Genomic DNA, 24024 nt, shown 5'->3' with positions numbered 1-24024 from the left:
AGCTAACCTCTGAGAGATGACAGTGAAACTGAGAGCAGATCAATGAGTACAGGCAGCTAGGTGAGTGGGGACAGTTCCACACATATGGAAGTGCCTATGTGGGAAATGACTGGAGTGGAGTGAGCTGGGAATGGGACTTGCAGGGAGGGAAGGGGGCAGGCACCGTTACATCCTCCCTACTGCCAATGAATGAGCAAAAGAATTCTGGACATAAGGATAATGACAGAATTACAGAGAATTTCAGGGAGACAGCTATGTGACTGAAGTTAGTATTTTTCTATCATCACAAAAGGGTTTTTCTCCCTATCAGTTTGTATATGTGGCTACTAAAGAACAGGGCAAAACTTGCTTGTGTGTGTATATATACCCACATATATACACACGTGTGTGGATATATACCTACATATATACACACGTGTGTGGATATAATATACAATTATAAAGTCATAACATACCCTGATTGTGTATTGGCAACAGCTGTGTTGGTGGGGGAGGCTGTGGCAATGGAGTTGGCTGAGTGTTCGCAGGACTAAGTACAGCTGTAAATAAGTCTTCAACATCTTTTCCGCCAAGCTCTAGGAGATAAAACAGTAATAGTAACAAGATTAAAAGACTAGTAGGGTCATGGTATGGGGAATGCCATTTTCGTAAACTAAAAAATCAAAACACATTTACCTGGAATTTTATATAATTTTCCAAGAATTGCTCCTAGAATAAATTAAAAAAAAAAAATAGAAACATTAACAGCTAATTCAATATACTGATACAAAATAGCATTTAACTGACACAGAAATAATTAGAAGTTAAATTATAACCATGCAAAAGTCTTTAAAAATCATATTTACTCAGGTCTTTTAGAAAGCCTAGATGTAGGGCAAATATTTTACCATCTGTGACCATTTTGTCTAGTTCGGGACTGAGGATCCCATCTAGCTGTTCTTCACTTAATGGTCGTGAACTCTGATTGACACTTGGCTGAGGCAAAGAAGGATCATCAGGGACAGGACCAATATCTAAAAGAGTAAGGAAAATAAATTTAAAGGTACATTCAGAATACTCACACAAAAATGTATAGCACTATTTACCTGTACTTAATATACAACAATATGATTAAAACAAAGAAACAGAGTCTGTAATTCTGAATTAGAATTCTCATATCAATTTGGAGAGTCACTCAGTAAAAATTAGGCACAATATATTTGTATTAGGTGCCATGTAAAGTTCTATCTTAAGTAAAAACATTTCCTGAGGAACAAAAGAATACATCTGATTTTAACTTGCCAACTTCTGCCAAAAAAAAAAAAAAGAAAGAAAAAAAAAGCTTCATTAAGATAGGAGTTTGTAAGAAATCTATATATAAATAATTGCTTTAATTTGGAAAACAGTGGTATCAAATGTACAGTTCAATTATGCACAGTATGTAAAAAGGAATACGTTTCGTATAAATAAATGAAAAGTCCTAAAATTCTCAGTGTTTAATATTGTCCTTTGTAAATAACTTCAATCATAGGTAATATTTTTAAAATATTCTGTAGGCACATTCTGATTATGTACATTACATTTACAAAACTATAACATGCTGTAGCTCACATTGTTGAGAGTCACATGTAAAAATGGTTTATCGTCTACATTTTTTTCATGCTTTCTCAATATTATTACTATTAAAAAGTAAAAATTTAGTCTGTTCTTATTTGATCTTATATTAGGAACTAGCTCTACAACATTTAGGTAATACTATAAATCACATATTAACAAAAAATTATTCATTAAAAGAAAAACTATTGACAAAGTCACCCAAAGTACAGTACAGCTATGCTTTAGCCACACACAAAAAGGGAAAAGCAAAGTATGGATTAGTGACACATTAGCACTACTGATAAACAGCATGCACCTACAGGTTGTTTCAGCTGAAATCACTATAAAAAAAGAAGACTACTTCTAGTCAGCCGTCATCCATTGCTCAGTTTCTTACCAAATGGAAAAGGTGAGCTCTCAACCTGGAAAGTGCATAAATCAAGACCTATAAGACCCAAACCAAATAAAATGGATGATTACCACAGGAGCGGGAAGTGAGGGAAAATGCAAACAAAAGAAGAAACAAGATACAGCAAGACTTTAAGGCAACGTGCCTTAAATGTGATGCAATTAGAAAGACAACAGAAATTAACTTGCTATATCCCCTCCTAAAGCAGGAAAGCTGAGGTAGATCAAATAAAATGCTGAGTTCTTTAACAAAGCCAAAAACAAAAACAAAGTTACTGGGAAACACACAAAAGGCTAAACTTGTTCCACACACCATACACCTCTCACTCACATCAGAAACCAGAGAAAGGGCAAACAGCATTCATATATACCTGAATGATCAACTGATTTTGCTAGATCATCTGAAATTATTCCAAGAATGTCATCATCTGTGTTTAAAACTTCAGAAATATCAGCTAATGGGTCATCAGCAGGACCTAAATATAGTAAATATGTTTTTTTAAATTTCAGTATTTTCTCAGATATTAAGCCATTTGCTAAAAACCTAGAGTACAGCAGATACTGAGGCAAGTGCTAGAATAAAAACCTGAGACTCTTAATTTTACAGTAAAAGTTTTTCATAGCAAAGGAAACAACGTTTTGAATTACAAAACTTTACTAAAAATTCAGACTATTTTGTCTTGTGACTAATGTATATTGAGACAAAATTTCAAGACCTGTAGGCAATAAAAGTGAAAGAGTAAGAAACAAAGCAACTTGCTTTGCTGTAAGAAACAAAGCAAAAAAAAAAACATTTTGCTTAAGAAAGTGGCATGTCTAAAAGTGACATTGAGAAATTAAAACACAGTAGGAAAAGTTAAAATACGAAAGACAAATCTCTCACTCTTTAGAAATTCCACAGGGAGTGCAAGCCAGGTACCATCTAGTTAGTACTTCCAGCTTTGCTGTTCATAATGATTACTCATTCACTCATTTATTTAAAAAAGTATTTCACTACCCACAGAACTGTGTCTATGGATCACATATGAGGCACTGCCCACTGGGCAATGACTGAAACAAAGTGCACGCCCTCAGAGGGCTTACTTTCTCGGAGGGAGTTAGTAAATAAATGACATCGCTATAAGTGCTATTTAAAGAAAAAACAAGGAAAAAGGATTAAAAATAAGCCGTGGGGATGTTGCATTAGACAGAGTGATGTGTGAAGACCTTTAGATGACTGAGCAGAAAACTAAATGAGGGAGTAAGTTATATGCACAAAGATGGAGATAACCCTCCAACTAAGGCAAAGCAGACATAAAGCCCCTGGGGCAAGCCGGGTTTGCCAACAAGAGAGGCCAGAGCGGTAACAGAAAAACTGTGGTAGGGATAGAAGAGGCAGCTAGGGCAAGACTGTGTAAGATCTTAGAGATCATGGGGAAGACTGGGTTTTATTCTGAAGTGTAATGAGAAGGTGTTGGGAGGTTGAAAGATAGGAGATGACTAATATTTTAAAGGGAACATACTGGCTGCTCCATGTAGAGCAGATGTGGGGTGGGAATTGGGGAGGGCTGGCAAGATCAGAAAAGGGCACTGGTGCAGTCTGAGAGGTGAGGTGATGACAGCACTAGGGTTCTAAGGAAAGCTGAGACAAGTGGTTGGCTTTGGGATGTATTTTGAAGGCAGAGACAAACACGTGGATGAATAAAAGGGAAAGAAAAGTCAAGGAGGATTCTAAGGGTTTGGCGCTTAACCAAGAAACTATTGCAACTCTTGTTTAGGCTTGCTTTAATAATTATATTAGTCATTCAGTAAAGAGAAACTGAAATTTTTAACCCATCTCAAGTTTATTTTTACTTAAAAGGGGGAGGAGGGCATAAATGTAATATTCCAGGTCAAATATTTCTGTCAAACAGTCGTGGTTCCATTATATAGTTTCCAAAATGTAATTCATACATAATATATCACATTAAGTTTTGTGTGCCCAAATATCCAGGAACTTTTTAGAGAAAATTATTTCAATAATGCATTTTCTAGATAACACTGCGGTTGAAAGAAAAAAATTCTGGGTAATTTTTTTAGGGGTCATATAGCAGTTTTTTGTTTTAAAGTAATGGAACGCTACTATACAAATTATAACTAATTTTTTAAAGACTGTTTTACAAGTTTGCTCCTACCTAAAGGATTTTATATCTGAATAAATCATTAAAATTGATATAATAGGCTATAATGAGTGACATGTTTTAAAAAAGGCTTTAGTCATTAATTTTCCATTATAAAGTGAAAAGAGTGGTTCAACTGCAAAGAACAATTAATCTAGGTTTTGAAATGGGTGTATTTTTCTGTCCTCCAAGTTTTGGCCTTATTGTAAAACTGTTCTCTCTTCAGTAGTTTTGTGGAAAAAAATAATCAAATTAAGAAAAAAATAACTTATATCAATAACTTTCCTACATGTTCTCTGTCCAATTTCAATCCTTCTCCTTTTAAAACTCAACTGCAAAGAGCTCCTATTTAAGTCTTCAAGTGACTAGTTATGATAGTTACAAGATATACTTTATCGTAAAATATCCTTTGAAGGACCCACAGGTCTTTCATTATACATTATTTTAACAACATATTGACAAGGACAAGAGCAGGTCAATACTTAAAATGACAGAATTAAAGTATGAGTTAAAAAATATCTAAAACTGGGCCGGGCGCGGTGGCTCAACCCTGTAATCCCAGCACTTTGGGAGGCCGAGACGGGCGGATCACTAGGTCAGGAGATCGAGACCATCCTGGCTAACACGGTGAAACCCCGTCTCTACTAAAAAAAAATACAAAAAACTAGCCGGGCGAGGTGGCGGGCGCCTGTAGTCCCAGCTACTCAGGAGGCTGAGACAGGAGAATGGCCCGAACCCGGGAGGCGGAGCTTGCAGTGAGCTGAGATCCGGCCACTGCACTCCAGCCTGGGGGACAGAGCAAGACTCCGTCTCAAAAAAAAAAAAAAAAAAAAATCTAAAACTGAACAAACAAGAAGCATGACCTCACTACAAACAGTGAGGCAGACTGGACAAGCATGTGTCCAACAGAGGGTAAGATTGCTTCCAATTATTTCAAAAAGTCAAAATCAAAAATGTCAGTATTTCAATTCAGGATAATGCCAAGTTAATGAAGCATTAACTACTTAACAACAAAAGTCATTCTTCAGTGGAAGATTGCTTTAAAATTGTTTTTCAAAATGAGTTTATAAAATTAACTGAGTAACAAATGCAATCAATGGTAAAAAAGGAAGCTTACCAGAAGAACAATGATTTACAATTGACAGTACCATAAAAATCCAAGAAGTGGAAGAAACACTGATCACAACACTGACCTACCCAATGAGTTAAACTCCTAGAGCCTTGCTGACATTGCTGTAACCCTGTAAATATATCAAGTTCTCATACCTTTCTGATTGTTAATAGTTCCTATAGGTACTGCATTTAGGATAATGATTCTCAACCGGGGGCGATTTTGCTCACCAAAAGATATTTGGCAATATCTGGAGATATTTTTGATCATCATGAGGCCAAAGATGCTGTTAAACATCCTTCAATACACCAGAAAGCCTCCCTCCCACAACAAAGAATTATTGGCTCAATCTGTCAGTAGTAAGAAACCATGACCTAGGTCAACAGACTTCACTGTACTAAAACAGTATGCCAGCAAGTTCCTAACTACCCCCACATCCATTTTGGTTTCTCTGTTTTGAATTTCAGCTGTATGATTAACAAAAATCTTAGATTTTTAGTAAAAAAAAGTCACTGTTGGCCAAATTATAACCCCTCACATTGCCCTCAGCAAAGTGTAAACCAAAGGTTTTCTTTCACAACTCTTGATGTTGGTACTAGCTACACAGGTAAATTAATTTGCTACATCTTATACACCTGTACACTTAAAATAGTTCCATTTACTAAATGTAAGTTATACTTCAATACAGTTGATTTTTAAAAGGCATATGAGGCCAAACAAAAACATTTCAAAAAGATTTAACTGAAAGGGAGACGTATGTCATGTGATATAAATAAAGTATCCGTGAATGATTCTACATACCGTGAGTTCCAGATTTTGCTGGAGCCGAGGATGAACTTAGTGGATCCAACGAAGGATCCAAGAAACCTGCGTTCATGTTTGTTTTATATGAAAGCTGAGCTGCATCTTCTGATAGATTATCTAAACTTATCTTGCTTTGTCTACTTGTATCTAGAAGATCTTTTCCAAAGAAAGCTTCCTAGATGAAGATAAGCACATATAGAAATGGTTAGTTACAAATTCTAAAAGGACAATAGATTATTCTGTCATGGTTTTTGACAAGGAAGCAGAAATAACAGAAAAGGTTTACATTTAACAATACAGAAACTGAATACAGAAGTATAAAAACACCATAGAAATACGCTGTCAATTATTTTATACTCCTTATTTTAAAAATAAGATATTTTTGGTAGTTTTACTAGAGAAAAAATTATGGAAATAAAACCACATAATTATGCCAAAGATTTCTAAAAACTGCAGAATAGCTTCATGAATATTATTAATTTTTAGAGATTACCTGCAGAGGACAGCATAAGACTTTGATCTACAGCTTTAATATTTACTTCAGGTAGATTTGTAATCTATTGATACATATAATCACACTTACACTATAAGACTACTTACACTATCAGTCTGAAAGAGGGTTTTAGAGTCAGTTTAGCCATACTATGTGTGCAATATTTACAGCTACTAAAGGCTTGTGGTTTTCTATTTATTTACACATATTAACATTTTTCCATTTCAAAATATTTTTAAGCTGGGTTCCTTGCAACGCCAAGATCTCTCCAAAATTTCTCGGAAATCAATACCGAAGACAAAAGGGAAGCACAGGTCCACCCCTTTACCCTGCTTCAACCCAGGAGTTCTGCTTTAGTCTATTTCCTATGATGTGGTCTATCTGGAAAAAGGATCCTTCATAGAGGACAATTTTGCAATAGTTATCAACATTTAACACACTCTTGCCAAACATGCACAAAAAAGTTCACTGTAGCATATTTTGTAATGTCAAGAAGTAAAAATGGCCTTAATGTCTGTCAACAGGCAAATAACTATCCAACTTATAGACACTCATATTACAAAATACAATAATTTTTAAACAGTATATAGCTCTATGTTATCAAAGAAAAGCCCTAAAATACGTTACTAAAAGAAAGCAAGTTGAATTATATATACAGTAAATTATAAAATACAGGTCGGGCGCAGTAGCTCACGCCTATAATCCCAGCATTTTGGGAGGCTGAGGTGGGTGGATCACTTAGGCACAGGAGTTAGAGACCAGCCTGGGCAACATGGCAAAACTCTGGCTCTACACAAAACACAAAAATTAGCCAGGTATGTGCCAACATGCCGTAATCACAGCTACCTGGAAGGCTGAGGCACGAAAATCACTTGAACCCAGAAGGCAGAGGTTGCAGTGAGGTGAGATCACACGACTGCATTCCAGCCTGAGTGACAGAGTGAGACTTGTCTCAAAAAAAAAAAAAAAATTACAAAATTCAAATCAAGACTAGTATAAGTTTGAAAAAATAAATTATAAAAAAGTTTCTGAAGGATAAATGCCAAATTATTAACAACACTACCTTATGAGAAAAGAGATTGGGAGTATGTGAAGTCTGGTAGAGGTAATGATATATCTGATTTGAAATTTTCACATTTTAAATGAAAAAGTTGTCTCACTTTGAAAAACCTAAAAATCCACAAAACTAGAGCAGCAGGTAGAAGAGGATTCATTTCTTATAGTAAGCAATGCTTTTATCATTAGAAAAAAGGTTGAACAGCAGAAAGCATTTTAGAAGTTTAGAAAATCATTTAATGCCTTCAGTATAAATTTGAGAAATCTTAGATCATGATCAGCAAGAATTCTGTCTAATGACTCATGACTTTACTAGTGTTTATCAAAAACTGTATCACCCTTATTAATTTAGTGGGTTTTCCATTCCCTGTAGATAACATAAAGAGGTGGCTCCATGCACATGGTCTCTAAATGTCCAAGAAAACAGTACCATTAAAAAGACTTCCCTCATATTACACATAAACACACACACACACGTGCTGAAAGTTACTGATGTGCAACAGGGGAATCAAGACAGCCCAGGAGACTAAGATCACAGCAATAATTGGGAAATTAGACCTAATAATTTTAAAGACTCTTTGCCAAAGTATTAAATGGCCAGTTTTCATACTTGCATAAACACCTAAAGAAAGTTTCTTAAATTTATATTATACTTTACACAAGGATCAATAGGAGGAAAGGCAGGTTGCCATCACAATATTCCTAGAAAGGACTATTAAGAAGGAAGGTAAAGGGAATCCCAGAAGAAAACAACAACAAACATGAAAAAAAAAAAAATGGGGGATGTGCCCAAGATGGCCGAATAGGAACAGCTCCAGACTCCAGCTCCCAGCGTGAGCGACACAGAAGACAAGTGATTTCTGCATTTTCAACTGAGGTACCAGGTTCATCTCACTGGAGCGTGTCGAACAGTTGGTGCTGGTCCAAGGGTGCAGCCCGACCACCAAGAGCTGAAGCAGGGTGAGGCATCACCTCACCTGGGAAGCGCAAGGAGGAAGGGAATTCCTTTTCCAAGCCAAAGGAAATTGAGACAAACAACAACTGGAAAATCGGGTAACTCCTACCCTAATACTGTGCTTTACCAAGGGTCTTAGCAAATGGCACACCAGATTATATCCCACACCTGGCCCAGAGGGTCCCACACCCATGGAGCCTCCCTCATTGCTAGCACAGCAGTCTGAGATCTAACTGCGAGGTGGCAGTGAGGCTGGGGGAGGGGCGCCCACCATTGCTGAGGCTTAAGTAGGTAAACAAAGCCCCCTGGAAGCTCGAATTGGGTGGAGCCCACCACAGCTCAAGGAGGCCTGCCTGCCTCTGTAGACTCCACCTCTGGGGACAGGGTGGAGTCTAAACAAAAAGCAGCAGAAAGCTCAACAGAGATAAATGTCCCTGTCTGACAGCTTTGAAGAGAGCAGTGGATCTCCCAGCACAGAGGCTGAGATCTGAGAATGGACGGAATGCCTGCTCAAGTGGGTCCCTGACCCCTAAGTAGCCTAACTGGGAGACATCCCCCACTAGGTGCAGACCGACACCTCACACCTCACACAGCTGGGTACACCCCTGAGATGAAGTTTCCAGAGCAAGAATCAGACAGCAACACTTGCTGTTCAGCAATATTCTATCTTCTGCAGCCTCCACTGCCGATACCCAGGAAAACAGGGTCTGGAGTCGACTTCAAGCAAACTCCAACAGATCTATAGCTGAGGGTCCTGACTGTTAGAAGGAAAACTAACAAACAGAAAGGATACCCACACCAAAACCCCATCAGTACATCACCATCATCAAAGACCAAAGGCAGATAAAACCACAAAGATGGGGAAAAAGCAGTCCAGAAAAGCTGGAAATTCAAAAAATCAGAGCGCATCTCCCCCTCCAAAGGAACACAGCTCATCGCCAGCAACAGAACAAAGCTGGACGGAGAATGACTTTGACGAGTTGAGAGAAGAAGGCTTCAGTCGATCAAACTTCTCAGAGCTAAACGAGGAACTATGTAACCAGCGCAAAGAAACTAAAAACTTTGAAAAAAGATTTGATGAATGGCTAACTAGAATAACCAATGTAGAGAAGTCCTTAAAAGAACTGATGGAGATGAAAACCATAACATGAGAACTACGTGACAAATGTACAAGCTTCAGTAACCAACTCGATCAACTGGAAGAAAGAGTATCAGTCATTGAAGATCAAATGAATGAAATGAAGTGAGGAGAAGTGTAGAGAAAAAAGAGTAAGAAGAAATGAACAAAGCCTCCAAGAAATATGGGATTATGTGAAAAAACCAAATCTGCGTCTGATTGGTGTGCCTGAAAGTGACGGGGAAAATGGAACCAAGTTGGAAAACACTCTGCAGGATATCATCCAGGAGAACTTCCCCAACCTAGTAAGGCAGGCCAACATTCACATTCAGGAAATACAGAGAATGCCACAAAGATACTCCTCGAGAAGAGCAACTCCAAGACACATAATTGTCAGATTCACCAAAGTTGAAATGAAGGAAAAAATGTTAAGGGCAGCCAGAGAGAAAGGTCGGGTTACCCACAAAGGGAAGCCCATCAGACTAACAGCAGATCTCTCAGCAGAAACTCTATAAGCCAGAAGAAGTGGGGGCCAATATTCAACATTCTTAAAGAAAAGAATTTTCAACCCAGAATTTCATATCCAGCCAAACTAGTTTCATAAGTGAAGGAGAAATAAAATCCTTTACACACAAGCAAACGCTTAGAGATTTTGTCACCACCAGGCCTGCCCTACAAGAGATCCTGAAGGAAGCACTAAACATGGAAAGGAACAACAGGTACCAGCCGTTGCAAAAACACGTCAAAATGTAAAGTCCATTGATGCTAGGAAGAAACTGCATCAACTAATGAGCAAAATAACCAGCTAATATCATAATGACAGGATCAAGTTCACACATAACAATATTAACCCTAAGTGTAAATGGACTGAATGGTCCAATTAAAAGACACAGTCTGGCAAATTGGATAAAGAGTCAAGACCCATCAGTTTGCTGTATTCAGGAGACCCATCTCACATGCAGAGACACACATAGGCTCAAAATAAAGGCATGGAAGACGATCTACCAAGCAAATGGAAAACAAAAAAAGCAGTGGATGCAATCCTAGTCTCTGATAAAACAGATCAAAGATCAAAAGAGACAAAGAAAGCCATTACATAATGGTAAAGGGATCAATTCATCAGGAAGAGCTAACTATCCTAAATATATATGCACCCAATACAGGAGATCTCAGATTCATAAAGTAAGTCCTTAGAGACGTACAAAGAGACTTACACACCTATACAATAATAATGGGAGACTTTAACACCCCACTGTCAACATTAGACAGATCAACAAGACAGAAAGTCAACAAGGACATCCAGGAATTAAACTCAACTCTGCAACAAGCGGACCTAATAGACATCTACAGAACTCTCCACCCAAAATCAACAGAGTATACATTCTTCTCAGCACCACATTGCACTTATTCCAAACTTGACCATGTAATTGGAAGTAAAGCACTCCTCAGCAAATGTAAAAGAACAGAAATTGTAACAAACTGTCTCTCAGACCACAGGGCAATCAAACTAGAACTCAGGACTAAGAAATTCAATCAAAACCGCTCAACTACATGGAAACTGAACAATCTGCTCCTGAATGACTACTGCGTACACAACGAAATGAAGGCAGAAATAAAGATGTTCTTTGAAACCAATGAGAACAAAGATACAACATACCAGAATCTCTGGGACACATTTAAAGCAGTGTGTAGAGGGAAATTTATAGCACTAAATGCCCACAAGAGAAAGCAGGAAAGATCTAAAATTGACACCGTAACATCACAATTAAAAGAACTAGAGAAGGAAGAGCAAACACATTCAAAAGCTAGCAGAAGGCAAGAAATAACTAAGATCAGAGCAGAACTGAAGGAGATAGAGACACAAAAAACCCTCCAAAAAAATCAATGAATCCAGGAGCTGGTTTTTGGAAAAGATCAACAAAATTGATAGACCACTAGCAAGACTAATAAAGAAGAAAAGAGAGAAGAATCAAATAGATGCAATAAAAAATGATAAAGAGGATATCACCACTGACGCCACAGAAATACAAACTACCATCAGAGATTACTATAAACACCTCTATGCAAATAAACTAGAAAACCTAGAAGAAATGGATAATTTCCTGGACACTTAAACACTCTCCCCAAGACTAAACCAGGAAGAAAATGAATCCCTGAATAGACCAATAGCAGGCTCTGAAATTGAGGCAATAATTAATAGCCTATCAACCAAAAAAAGTCCAGGGCCAGATGGATTCACAGCCGAATTCTACCAGAGGTACAAGGAGGAGTTGGCACCAGTCCTTCTGAAACTATTCCAATCAATAGAAAAAGAGGGAATTCTCTCTAACTCATTTTATGAGGCCAACATCATCCTGATACCAAAGCCTGACAGAGACACAACAAAAAAAGAGAACTTGGCCGGGCGCGGTGGCTCAAGCCTGTAATCCCAGCACTTTGGGAGGCCGAGATGGGCGGATCATGAGGTCAGGAGATCGAGACCATCCTGGTTAACACGGTGAAACCCCGTCTCTACTAAAAAATACAAAAAAAAAAAAAACTAGCCGGGCGAGGTGGCGGGCGCCTGTAGTCCCAGCTACTCGGGAGGCTGAGGCAGGAGAATGGCGTAAACCCAGGAGGTGGAGCTTGCAGTGAGCTGAGATCCCGCCACTGCACCCCAGCCTGGGCGACAGAGCAAGACTCTGTCTCAAAAAACAAACAAACAAACAAAAAAAGAGAACTTTAGACCAAAATCCCTGATGAACATCGATGCAAAAATCCTTAACAATATACTGGCAAACTGAATCCAGCAGCACATCAAAAAGCTTATCCACCATGATCAAGTGGGCTTCATCCCTGGGATGCAAGGCTGGTTCAACATACACAAATTAATAAACATAATCCAGCATATAAACAGAACCAAAGACAAAAACCACATGATTATCTCAATAGATGCAGAAAAGGCCTTTGACAAAATTCAACAGCCCTTCATGCTAAAAACTCTCAATAAATTTGGTATTGATGGAACGTATCTCAAAATAATAAGAGCTATTTATGACAAACCCACAGCCAGTATCATACTGAATGGCCAAAAACTGGAAGCATTCCCTTTGAAAACTGGCACAAGACAGGGATGCCCTCTCTCACCACTCCTATTCAACATAGTGTTGGAAGTTCTGGCTAGGGCAATCAGGCAAGAGAAAGAAATAAACGGTATTCAGTCAGGAAAAGAAGAAGTCAAATTGTCCCTGTTTGCAGATGACATGATTGTATATTCAGAAAACCCCATTGTCTCAGCCCAAAATCTCCTTAAGCTGATAAGCAACTTCAGCAAAGTCTCAGGATACAAAATCAATGTGCAAAAATCACAAGCATTCTTATACACCAGTAACAGACAGAGAGCCAAATCATGAACGAACTCCCATTCACAATAGCTTCAAAGAGAATAAAATACCTAAGAATCCAACTTACAAGGGATGTAAAGGACCTCTTCAAGGAGAACTACAAACCACTGCTCAGTGAAATAAAAGGGGACACAAACAAATGGAAGACCATACCATGCTCATGGATAGGAAGAATTAATATTGTGAAAATGGCCATAGTGCCCAAGGTAATTTATAGATTCAATGCCATCCCCATTAAGCTACCAATGACTTTCTTCACAGAATTGGAAAAAACTGCTTTAAAGTTCATATGGAACCAAAAAAGACACCACATTGCCAAGACAATCCTAAGCCAAAAGAACAAAGCTGGAGGCATCACGCTACCTGACTTCAAACTATACTACAAGGCTACAGTAACCAAAACAGCATGGTACTGGTACCAAAACAGAGATATAGACCAATGGAAACAGAACAGAGCCCTCAGAAATAATACCACATATCTACAGCCATCTGATCTTTGACAAACCTGACACAAACAAGAAATGGGGAAAGGATTCCCTATTTAATAAATGGTGCTGGGAAAATTGGCTAGCCATTAATTAGAAAGCTGAAACTGGATCCTTTCCTTACTCCTTATATGAAAATTAATTCAAGACGGATTAAAGACTTAAATGTTAGACCTAAAACCACAAAAACCCTAGAAGAAAACCTAGGTAATACCATCAGGACATAGGCATGGGCAAGGACTTCATATCTAAAACACCAAAAGCAACAGCAACAAAAGCCAAAATTGACAAATGGGATCTAATTAAACGAAAGAGCTTCTGCACAGCAAAAGAAACTACCATCAGAGTGAACAGGCAACCTACAGAATGGGAGAAAATTTTGCAATCTACTCATCTGACAAAGGGCTGATATCCAGAACCTATAAAGAACTCAATCAAATTTACAAGAAAAAAACAACCCCATCAGAAAGTGGGCAAAGGATATGAACAGACATTTCTCAAAAGAAGACATTCATACAGCCAACAGACACGTGAAAAAATGCTCATCATCACTTGCCATCAGAGAAATGCAAATCAAAACCACAATGAGATAACATCTCACACCAGTTAGAATGGCAATCATTAAAAAATCAGGAAACATCAGGTGCTGGAGAGGATGTGGAAAAATAGGAACACTTTTACACTGTTGGTGGGACTGTAAACTAGTTCAACCATTGTGGAAAACAGTGTGGCGATTCCTCAAGGATCTAGAACTAGAAATACCATTTGACCCAGCCATCCCATTACTGGGGATATACCCAAAGGATTATAAGTCATGCTGCTATAAAGACACATGCACACGTATGTTTATTGCAGCACTATTCACAATAGCAAAGACTTGGAATCAACCCAAATGTCCATCAGTGACAGACTGGATTAAGAAAATGTGGCACATATACATCATGGAATACTATGCAGCCATAAAAAGGGATGAGTTTGTGTCCTTTGTAGGGACATGGATGCAGCTGGAAACCATCATTCTCAGCAAACTGTCACAAGAACAGAAAACCAAATACCGCATGTTCTCACTCATAGGTGGGAATTGAACAATGAGATCACTTGGAAGGGGAACATCACACACCAGGTCCTATTGTGGGGAGGGGGGAGGGGGAGGGGGAATGGGGGAGGGATAGCATTAGGAGATATACCTAATGTAAATGATGAGTTGATGGGTGCAGCACACCAACATGGCACATGTATACATATGTAACAAACCTGCACATTGTGCACATGTACCCTAGAACTTAAAGTATAATAAAACTAAATAAATAAATAAACAAATGTAAGGAAGAAAATTTTAAAAAATAAAAAAAAATGTATGAGGCACAATGTTGTTCAATAAAAAAAAAAAAAAGATGAAAAATAAAAAAAAAGGTAAACCAAACTATAAATGGATTTTTTCCTGACCAATTAAATGATTGTTTAAAAAAACAAAGGTACAAAGCTAGGATATAAGAGATTGAGGGGAAAAATATCTATAAAGGATATACAAAAGGTAAGGCACTGGTTAGACACTTTACATACATACTCTTACTGAACCTCTGAGCATTTCTGAGAGGCACCATTATGTCACAAATGAGGAAACCGAGACAGAGATGTTAAATAGAACAAAATCACACAGCTAACTGGTAGTGGAATGGTATTTAAACCCTCTGACTTTCTAGGCTAAACTCTAACATGAACACTGCCATTAAGATGTTAGTAGCTACTGAAAAAGAAAATTGAGGAAGTTGTATGTTAGTTGAAAGGCAGTGTATTTTAAAACCAATTAAACTAGTAATAGCTAACTGGAAAATTAATGTAAAAAATAAATACAACTCAGGCAATGAACAGTTATCTATGTAAGCCATAGTTTCTTAGGAGGAACAGATCAGATGAATAGTTTTCTACACTGAAATTAGGACGGACTCTCAATGATAGTCTGTTCCAGTTCAATTTTAACACATGAAGAAATAGAGACCAGGAAGGATGAATAACATGCTTAGGAATTTACAATTAGTTAGATGCAGAGCCAGATGTTTAATCTCAGTACCATTTCTAATATTGAGCTATTTCCATTGTATCGCATGGCCTTAAACTCTGACTTAATGTTTACAAGATGAACTAGAAAAAAACTTTTTTGGAGTCTACATCTATCAAACATAATTTCTTCATACTGAAAGATATTTTTCTGATGTGTATTTTGGAAAACAAAAAGAATACTGTTTAAGTCTTTGGTTCACCAGGCCTCTAAAAGTGGTTAACGATTATTAAAGCTATAACTTTGACTGAAAAACCTATCTTAAATCAATGAATATAACTACTGTAACTTGTATTGGCAAAGGAAATTTCAACAGAACTTGGGTGTGGGGTATACATAGCTATAAATGGCTTGAAGATTGAGTTTTTCCTACCCCAAAGTCTCCTTGTTACATCTTATAGAATACTTAGAAGTGAACAACTGGGATTAAAAAAGCAATTTATGGCAAGTATCAAAGCGCACAAAAAAGTAAATTTAATTTTTACAGACCCCTGGAAGGTATAAATGGCATTTATGATGACTAAATGAAAACAAAACAAGTAAAACATTAACAAAAACAACAAACCTATGTTTTATAACTCAATACATTCTATTTCCTCAATTAACAAACCATGTAAAATAATGTAAAGCAAAATATTACTTGTAAATAGGCAGGGAAAGTTTCTTCAAGCTTATTTTTCCTTTTTCGGTATCTCTTCTTTATTTTTTCAGTACTTTCAGTAACAGAAACAGATTCATCAACTAAAGTATCTGGTAACTGCTCACTCCAGCCTGAAACAACAGTCACATTTACACATATGTGGCATTTAATATTTCTAGACAAACCCACTGAAGGTAATTTTATACCTTACCAATGTACACACAGTTTCATATAAACAAACAAGCTTTTTCAACAAAAAATCTCAAATCAAGTTTATTACTTTTAAGTGCCAAAAAATTTTCATTTCATGCCTATTTAGTATTAGCATGTTTCCCATTTTCTTAATAACAGATTTCTTTACAAAGCAAAAGCTTATTTATTTATTTAAACACATTGTTAAAGAGTAAAAAGATAATAATAATAATACCCAAAGCTCATGAGTATGAGGAAATGGCAACTTACAAACTATTAAGGCAAATTCAGTGGGTACAATTTTTTTGTAGGGTGGATTGAGAATACTCAACAAAAACCTTAAAGAAAAAGTGTGTCCTTTAATACAGCAATTCCAAGCTCAGAAATTTATTATAAATTAATTATTTGTAGGATATACACATTGTGAAAACATGACTATGGATATGCCAATAAATATGCAATGAACACTCATTCTTGAAATCAGAAACAGAAATAAATTTGGGGACGATGAAACTAGCAAAGAAACAAGAACACAGCTTAAATTTGACAAACAATCAAATGATATTCTCAGATGCTTCGTGATGGCAGGGCAAACGGTACATCCCTCTGAAAATCAGTATGAGCACTCTACCACCAGACTACATAAGTGAACTGACTCTTCTGAAAACTAGAAACAAACATTTTTTACAACCATCTTTTTAAATGCACCGTAACCTAGCCAGAACATAAGGAATCCATGAAAAACAAAAATTAAGGTAAATAAGGAACCACAGAAGTAAGCAAAAAAGTAAAAGCTCTCCGAAATTTGCTGAAATCCAATGACCTCAAACTCTATACGCACTCAAATCCTTTCATCAATAAAAGGTAGTAAGGCTTTTATTGAGTAACAATAAGAGGCAATAAGGCTCTTATTGACTGTAACATTTTAGGAAGCTCTTTCCAACAGAAGTATCAAGACCAAGGGGTTACATTAAAAAAAAAAAAAAAATTTTAAGTCAGTACTATACCATCATCTCTGCAAGGTAACTGCTCAGAAATAGAGCCTGAGGAATCTTTCCTGATCACAGATCTTTTGGTTTTCCCTTGCCCAGTTCGACTTCTTTGCCGCACCATAAATCCACCAATACCTATCCAAAAAAGAAATTGGGTAAACTGATAAATAATTTCTCCCTACATTTCCACAGTACATAGGATAAAACTGCTTTATCTTGAATAGTAAGGCATTTTCCAAAATTAAATCTGTGCTAATCTAAATCAATAATCTGATTTTTAGGTAAAATAGAAGTTAAAAATAAGCAAAAAAAAAAAAAAAAAAAAGAAAAAAGAAAGAAAAAGGCAAAGCCACTGTTATCACTTATCAAACAGAATATAAAAAGACCTGTGTGCACTTCCTCTTCTAAACAGTATCGGTGTAAATCTCAAACACTAAATTATGCTGGTTTATCTATTTGACAAATATTAGTACCTCATACATCAAATTACAGTCATGTACTGCATGATGATGTTGGTCAACAAAGGCCTGCATGTTAAGACAGTGGTCCCATAAGATTATAATGGAGCTGAAAAATTCCCACCACATAGAGATATCACTGTAGTTATAACACTGTAGCATAATTACTTTATTTTGTAAAATGGATTTAGGGTACCATGCAGCCTAAGTGTGTAGTAAGCTATACCATCTAGGTTTGTGGAAGTGCACTCTGTGATGTTCACACAAGGATGAAAACGCCTAATGATGTATTTCTCTGAACTTAAGTGATGGATGACTGTATTTGTATACTAACCGGCTAGATGACAGAAACATTCTTTGACTGATATGATTTCAGGGGGATGGTGTCCAGTATTCCAAGGTATGAGGGTATTTATACATGGGATACATAGAGCCCTGAGGTTAAGAGCATGGAATCTGGAGTCAGACTATGTAATTCTACTCACTCACTAAATACTTCTCAATGCCTCAGTTCTTTCACTGGTTAAAAATGGGGGTAAGGCAAAGCAGCTTCTCATACATATGTTAAATGGACAAATAACATAAGTGAATTGCTTAGAATAGAGGTCTGGTACACAGTCAACACTATAAGCTTTTGTGAAATGATATCGCTGTCGAGCAATATACTCCGTGACCTAATGGGCCCCTCAATTAGAGGGCTGACTTCCATGTGAGGCAGAGGAAAAGAAAAAAAACAGTAAATACAAGTTCCTGGAAGAAATCTGCAATGTCTAAAATTTAAAGTGCACTTATAAGCCTCATGATTAGGAAGAAATGAAATCATTTTCATAAAATGATTTAGATGCAACTAATCTTAGGTCCTTATTATAGATGTGACCTATTTAAAAGACGTTATCTTTCAAGGTCTCACAGAATACAAATGAAGTAAGAAAGTTCTTCCTTACATAGCAAAAGGGATTTAGGTCACTCTTACCAATAAAATGTAAGCAATCAGAAGCATAAAGATTGTACCAATCCAATTTAAAACCTCATTGGTAAACAGACATTAATAAACTGCCTAAGGAAAGCCTACTCAATACCTGTGAAAAGCGGGAAAAAAATTTTTTTAAATAAATACATAAAAGCCTACAACTTCTGTATTGTGACAATTTCAATAATTTTTTCCAATAAGGCAAATAAAATCGACAAGCAAGACCACTTTTCTCTCCACTCCTGAGGCAAATAAGAAATAAGAGTGTTTAATCCGTCATAGTTTTAACTGGACTATAAATTCTAGGAGGCATAATACCTCTCTTGTTCCCTTTCACGTTGTATACTTACTGGCACTCCTGCATAAACACTGAAATCAGTTTTTTCAAAAAAAGATATTAGAAAGTGAATACTGAAAACTAAAAGCATTACAGAAGTACACATCCAGAGGAACTATATAAAATGGCCTTCAAAGTCCAAGTATGAACAAAAGCCAATCTAGTAAAGCATTTAATAAAATGGTTAACATTTGGGATAAGGTATTCAATAATGATTCATTGTGAAGTATTCACATATTCAAAATAAAGAACTCTTGAGCTAAAAAATCGTATTCAAATAGTTTAGTTCTTTAATTTATATGCACATATTTTTGTTTAGACAGTTCTTAATCCTGAATAGTTCATTTTAATTGAAGTCTTCAGTATTGTATTTTTCTTAAATTAACCAAGTATTGATGATATTGAAATGTCTACCTCAGACACTATACCTGGTCTGTATGGTTTCCTTTTTCTCTTTTTGACACCATCTGTTCCTTCTACTCCCTTAGTTTCATCATCCACAGCTTCCCGCTCAGGACTAGATTCTGATTTTCCATCACAATCCATAAGTTCTCCTTCTGGAAAAAAGTAAATGTATACACAAAATTGGAAAAACCTATCAAATACATAATCCCTACATAATGGGGAATACAAAGCAGGGTTGTTACTGAGCCATTTTAATTACACATCCCTGTTGGTAGGGAAAGTATGAAAGCAGACAGAAGCCCCAAATGGTTGCAGAAATTGTGCTGCTTAGTGCAGTGTTCCCATGAAATAAAACATAATAATCAGAGAAGGGGAACACAGAACTCAGAAAGAGTTCTGTTAAGTGCAATCCATTTGCACTTAACAAATTCACTTCTTTAATTATGTCTTCAGGTCCAGGTCTCTAGACCAGAACTCTCTTCTGAGCTTCAACCACAGCTATAATTGAATACTACCTAGTTACTGAAAACTGTATATCCAAAATGAACTACTGATTTAAAATAAACTTTCTCCTTTTTCCCATGTTACCTATCATCATTAAAAGGCATGGACATGTAACCTGGAGAAGACAAAGGCCTGGAAGACCACCATAATCATTCCTAATCTCTTTCCTCCCACAACCAAGACTCCTCAATACCTCTGAAATGCATTTTATCACTCTCTATCACCATCTTAGTCCAACCTCAGATGACTCACTATTAATACAACATGCTGCTATCTAGTTCCCCACCTCAAAGCTTACCTCTCTCCAATTAGTTCTTTAAATTACTGCATAAATGATCTTTCTATAAATATGTATCAATTTTCTGCTTAAAATCCTTTCATGTCTTCCCAATGCCCTCAAAATAAACTTCAAATTGCAAGGCCCATTACAACAGCCTTTTGTAAACTTTCCAGCTTCATCTCACTCCCACCAGTGAACTATATTCAGTTCTTTGGATGTATCAAGCTCTTTCTTCCACTGTCTTCCCCAATTTCTGCCTTCTACCTAATTTATCTTTCATGATTTATTCTAAACTTCACTGTATTGAAGAATTCCTGATATTTAGATAAGGTTATGTCAAACAGTGTATGTTCCTATATATGAATGTCATGCTTCATTTTAATTGGTTCTTTAAAATCTGTGTCCCTGCTGGACTGTATTCTCCATGAGAACAGGTACACAGATTTTCTTAGTAACAGATGTATTGTTAGCAGGATACCTAATACATGTTCAACAAATACTTCACTGAATGTGGTAAATGGAATGCTTAGAGAATGCTATTTTAGAGAATGCTATTTTAACACTATGTAATCAAACTTTTCCAAGTTATATATGCTTTACATTGTATTACAGGAAAAAGACATGTTTATCAAATACATTTTAAAATCAAGTTGTTAACTCCTTCAATATTCTCAGTATTAGAGATAACATATTTCTGTAATGGCATGAACAGGGTATGCGTCTTTTGTTTTTTATTATATTTGAAGCCAATTCCACAACAATCTGATAATGGCTATGAACTTATGACTAAGCCATGAAAAGAAAAGTTTATAGGCCAGGCAGGGTGGCTCATGCCCATAATCCCAGCACTTTGGGGGGGGCCAAGGCAGGTGGATCACTTGAGGTCAGGAGTTCCAGACCAGCCTGACCAACATGGTGAGTCTCTACCAAAAATACAAAATTATCCGGGCGTTGTGGTACACGCCTGTAATCCCAGCTACTCAGGAGACTGAGGCAGGAGAATTGCTTGAACCCGGGAGGTGGAGGTTTCAGTGAGCTGAGATTATGCCATTGCATTCCAGCCTGAGCAACAAGAGCAAAATTCCGTTTCAGAAAGAAAGAACGAAAGAAAGAGAAAAGAAAAAAGAAAATTACTGAAACACAGCAAGCACCAAAGATAACAATACCAATTGTTTACTTCCAAATAAACCCACCTAAAAGTTAATGACAGGGAATTTGGGGTGAAGGTGGCAGGCTAAATCCATATATTAAAATTTCATTCTCCTGAAACTCTACTAAAAACACACTAAAATAATCCATTTTTAAAAGATAAAATCAAGCAGGGGCATGGTGGCATGCCTGCAATCCCAGCTATTTGGGAGGCTGAGGTGGGAGAAGAGAATTGCTTGAGCCAGGAGGCTGAGGCTACAGTGAGTTATGATCACACCACTGCATTCCAGCCTGGGCAACAGAGAAAGACCCAATCTCCTTTTAAAAAAAAAAAAAAAAAAAAAGACAATAGGAAAGGAGAAAAACAACAAAGTTAAATTCTCAGTTGAAGGCAGAAAGAACTGAAAAAAGAATGCAGTTTATAACAATCCTCAGAAGGCTGAGAAACTAGGAAAACTGGCTACCTTTGGAAATAAGTGGGAGAAAACCGAAGCAACAAGAGCTTTATTTAATTACCTACAGAAGTCATACTCCCTACACCTGCTTCCTAGGTTTACACACCGAGAAGCTGCTACTCTCATTCATGGGATGCAGGATTCCTGGGTGACCTTAAACGCAACAATGGGATAAAGACTGAAAATAGGATGAAGAAACTATACTAAATGTGGGCATACTAAATGTGGACAACCCCATCCTGCTCCCGCTGCCGTACCCCATGTTTCCCCACTAAATTCTCAGAAAGTTAGCAGCCAGATCTCCAGCCTCCAAGTATGAGGTTTGAAGAGACTGTTGTGGGGAACCTGATCAGTTCAAGAAGAACATCTAAAGATACTGAAACCAGAGGGTTCCCCAAATGGTCAGCACAAATCACCTCACTAAACTTACAAATTGACAAGCACCACCACATACTCAAAGCTTTCCAATCAACTACTTAATTCCTTTTTTAAAAAATAAAAATAGTATCTATCCAGTCTCCATCTTTAGTTATTCACTTTTCATCATGCAGGTACAATAAAGATTATCTGATGATGGTCTGTAACAAGCTTGTCCAACCTGCAGCCCAAGATGCTTAAAATGTAGCCCACTGCAAGTTCATAAACTTTCATACAACATTATGAGACTTTTTATAAGTTCTGTTTTTTTTTGTTTTGTTTGTTTTTTTAAAAAAAAGCTCATCAGCTATCATCAGTGTATTTTATGTGTGGCCCAAGACAATTCTTTTAATGTGGGCCATAGAAGCCTGAAGATCTGCAACACCCCTGACAGAGACCTGAAAACACAAAAGACAATTTGGAATTAATAGACTAAGTAGGAAGAAAAAAATTTTTAAAAAGATTAAAATCCTCTGAGGGATAAGATAAGATACCCATGAGGCAAGAATAGGATGCTACAAAAGAAACATTCAAAGGAAGGAAAGAAAGCTCATGAAATAATTGAAACAACAGAAATAAAAACAAAACTCAGTAGAGGAAGATAAAATAAGGACATGAATTGGAAAGAAGCAGAGAAAAATTGAGTACGTTTCACATCTGAAAAGCAGAATTCTAGAAAAAGAGAGGGAATTGTTGTCAATAATATAGTTCAAGAACATCTCCTGCCACTGAAGGATATAAGATGGCAGACTGAAAGAGACCACTCAGTGTCTAACAAAACAGATTTTTAAAATCCAAAATAGGGGCCGGGCGCGGTGGCTCACGCCTGTAATCCCAACACTTTGGGAGGCCGAGGCGGGCGGATCACAAGGTCAGGAGATCGAGACCATGGTGAAACCCCATCTCTACTAAAAATACAAAAAATTAGCCAGGCGCGGTTGTGGGCGCCTGTAGTCCCAGCTACTCGGGAGGCTGAGGCAGGAGAATGGCGTGAACCCGGGAGGCGGAGCTTGCAGTGAGCTGAGATCGCGCCACTGCACTCCAGCCTGGGCGACAGAGCGAGACCCCGTCTCAAAAAAAAAAAAAAAATCCAAAATAGACAAAAACAGACGTTATCCTCATGAAATTTTAGAACACTGAGGACAAAGAATTTCCTAAAATCCTAAGAGCTCCTAAGAAAACACAGGTCACATAGAAGGAATCGAGTTCTTCATATACTAGAAACTAAAAGGCAGTGGATCAATGGACTAAAAATGATAAATGAAAACGTATTTCCAACCTGGAAAAGATCAGTCAGGTAGGAAGGTAAAATAAAGACATTTTCAGAAGTATATAATGCCCAAAACTTACCTTCCACACCTTCTCTGTCAGGGAGCTATGGAAGATACGTTCCACCCAAATTGACGGAAGAAATAACAGAAATTAATGAAACTGCAGAAAACACATGTAACACAGGAGAGAACACAAGATGATCTCCAAGATGATGAAGAAGAAATCCCTAAATTAATCATATGTAATGGTTTGTGGCCAAGGATAGCACTGGATCTAATACAAAGACCACCTATCAACTGAAACAATGCACACGAGGACAGTAAAACCCAAGAGAGCACTTTTATTGATGAGGTTCATAGTGACACCAGT

General features: G+C 37.1%; 1 protein-coding gene across 27 annotated transcripts in view; it reads right to left on the bottom strand.

Moving 5' to 3' along the window:
- The window catches only part of KMT2C (lysine methyltransferase 2C), a 302450-nt gene that overhangs the window by 59857 nt on the left and 218569 nt on the right, over nt 1-24024 (bottom strand). For 23 of the 27 annotated variants that reach the window (XR_007724532.1, XR_007724542.1, XR_007724544.1 and 20 more), the window contains exons 24-32: nt 19602-19730; nt 17424-17543; nt 16225-16355; nt 6034-6211; nt 2355-2459; nt 1973-2020; nt 888-1013; nt 676-708; nt 456-575 (exon numbers count right to left, since the gene is read on the bottom strand). Coding sequence is in view for 1 of the 27 variants with exons in the window: in XM_050785764.1 (XP_050641721.1) it covers nt 456-575; nt 676-708; nt 888-1013; nt 2355-2459; nt 6034-6211; nt 16225-16355; nt 17424-17543; nt 19602-19730 (942 nt within the window). In the remaining 26 variants the exon portion in view is untranslated. The remainder of the gene's footprint in view (nt 1-455; nt 576-675; nt 709-887; nt 1014-1972; nt 2021-2354; nt 2460-6033; nt 6212-16224; nt 16356-17423; nt 17544-19601; nt 19731-24024) is intronic. The other 4 variants (XR_007724557.1, XR_007724553.1, XM_050785764.1 and 1 more) reach the window with 2 other exon arrangements.

Source organism: Macaca thibetana, chromosome 3 (assembly GCF_024542745.1).
Source record: "Macaca thibetana thibetana isolate TM-01 chromosome 3, ASM2454274v1, whole genome shotgun sequence".
NCBI lineage: Eukaryota > Metazoa > Chordata > Mammalia > Primates > Cercopithecidae > Macaca > Macaca thibetana.
This window is presented reverse-complemented; position numbering and strand designations above follow the sequence as displayed.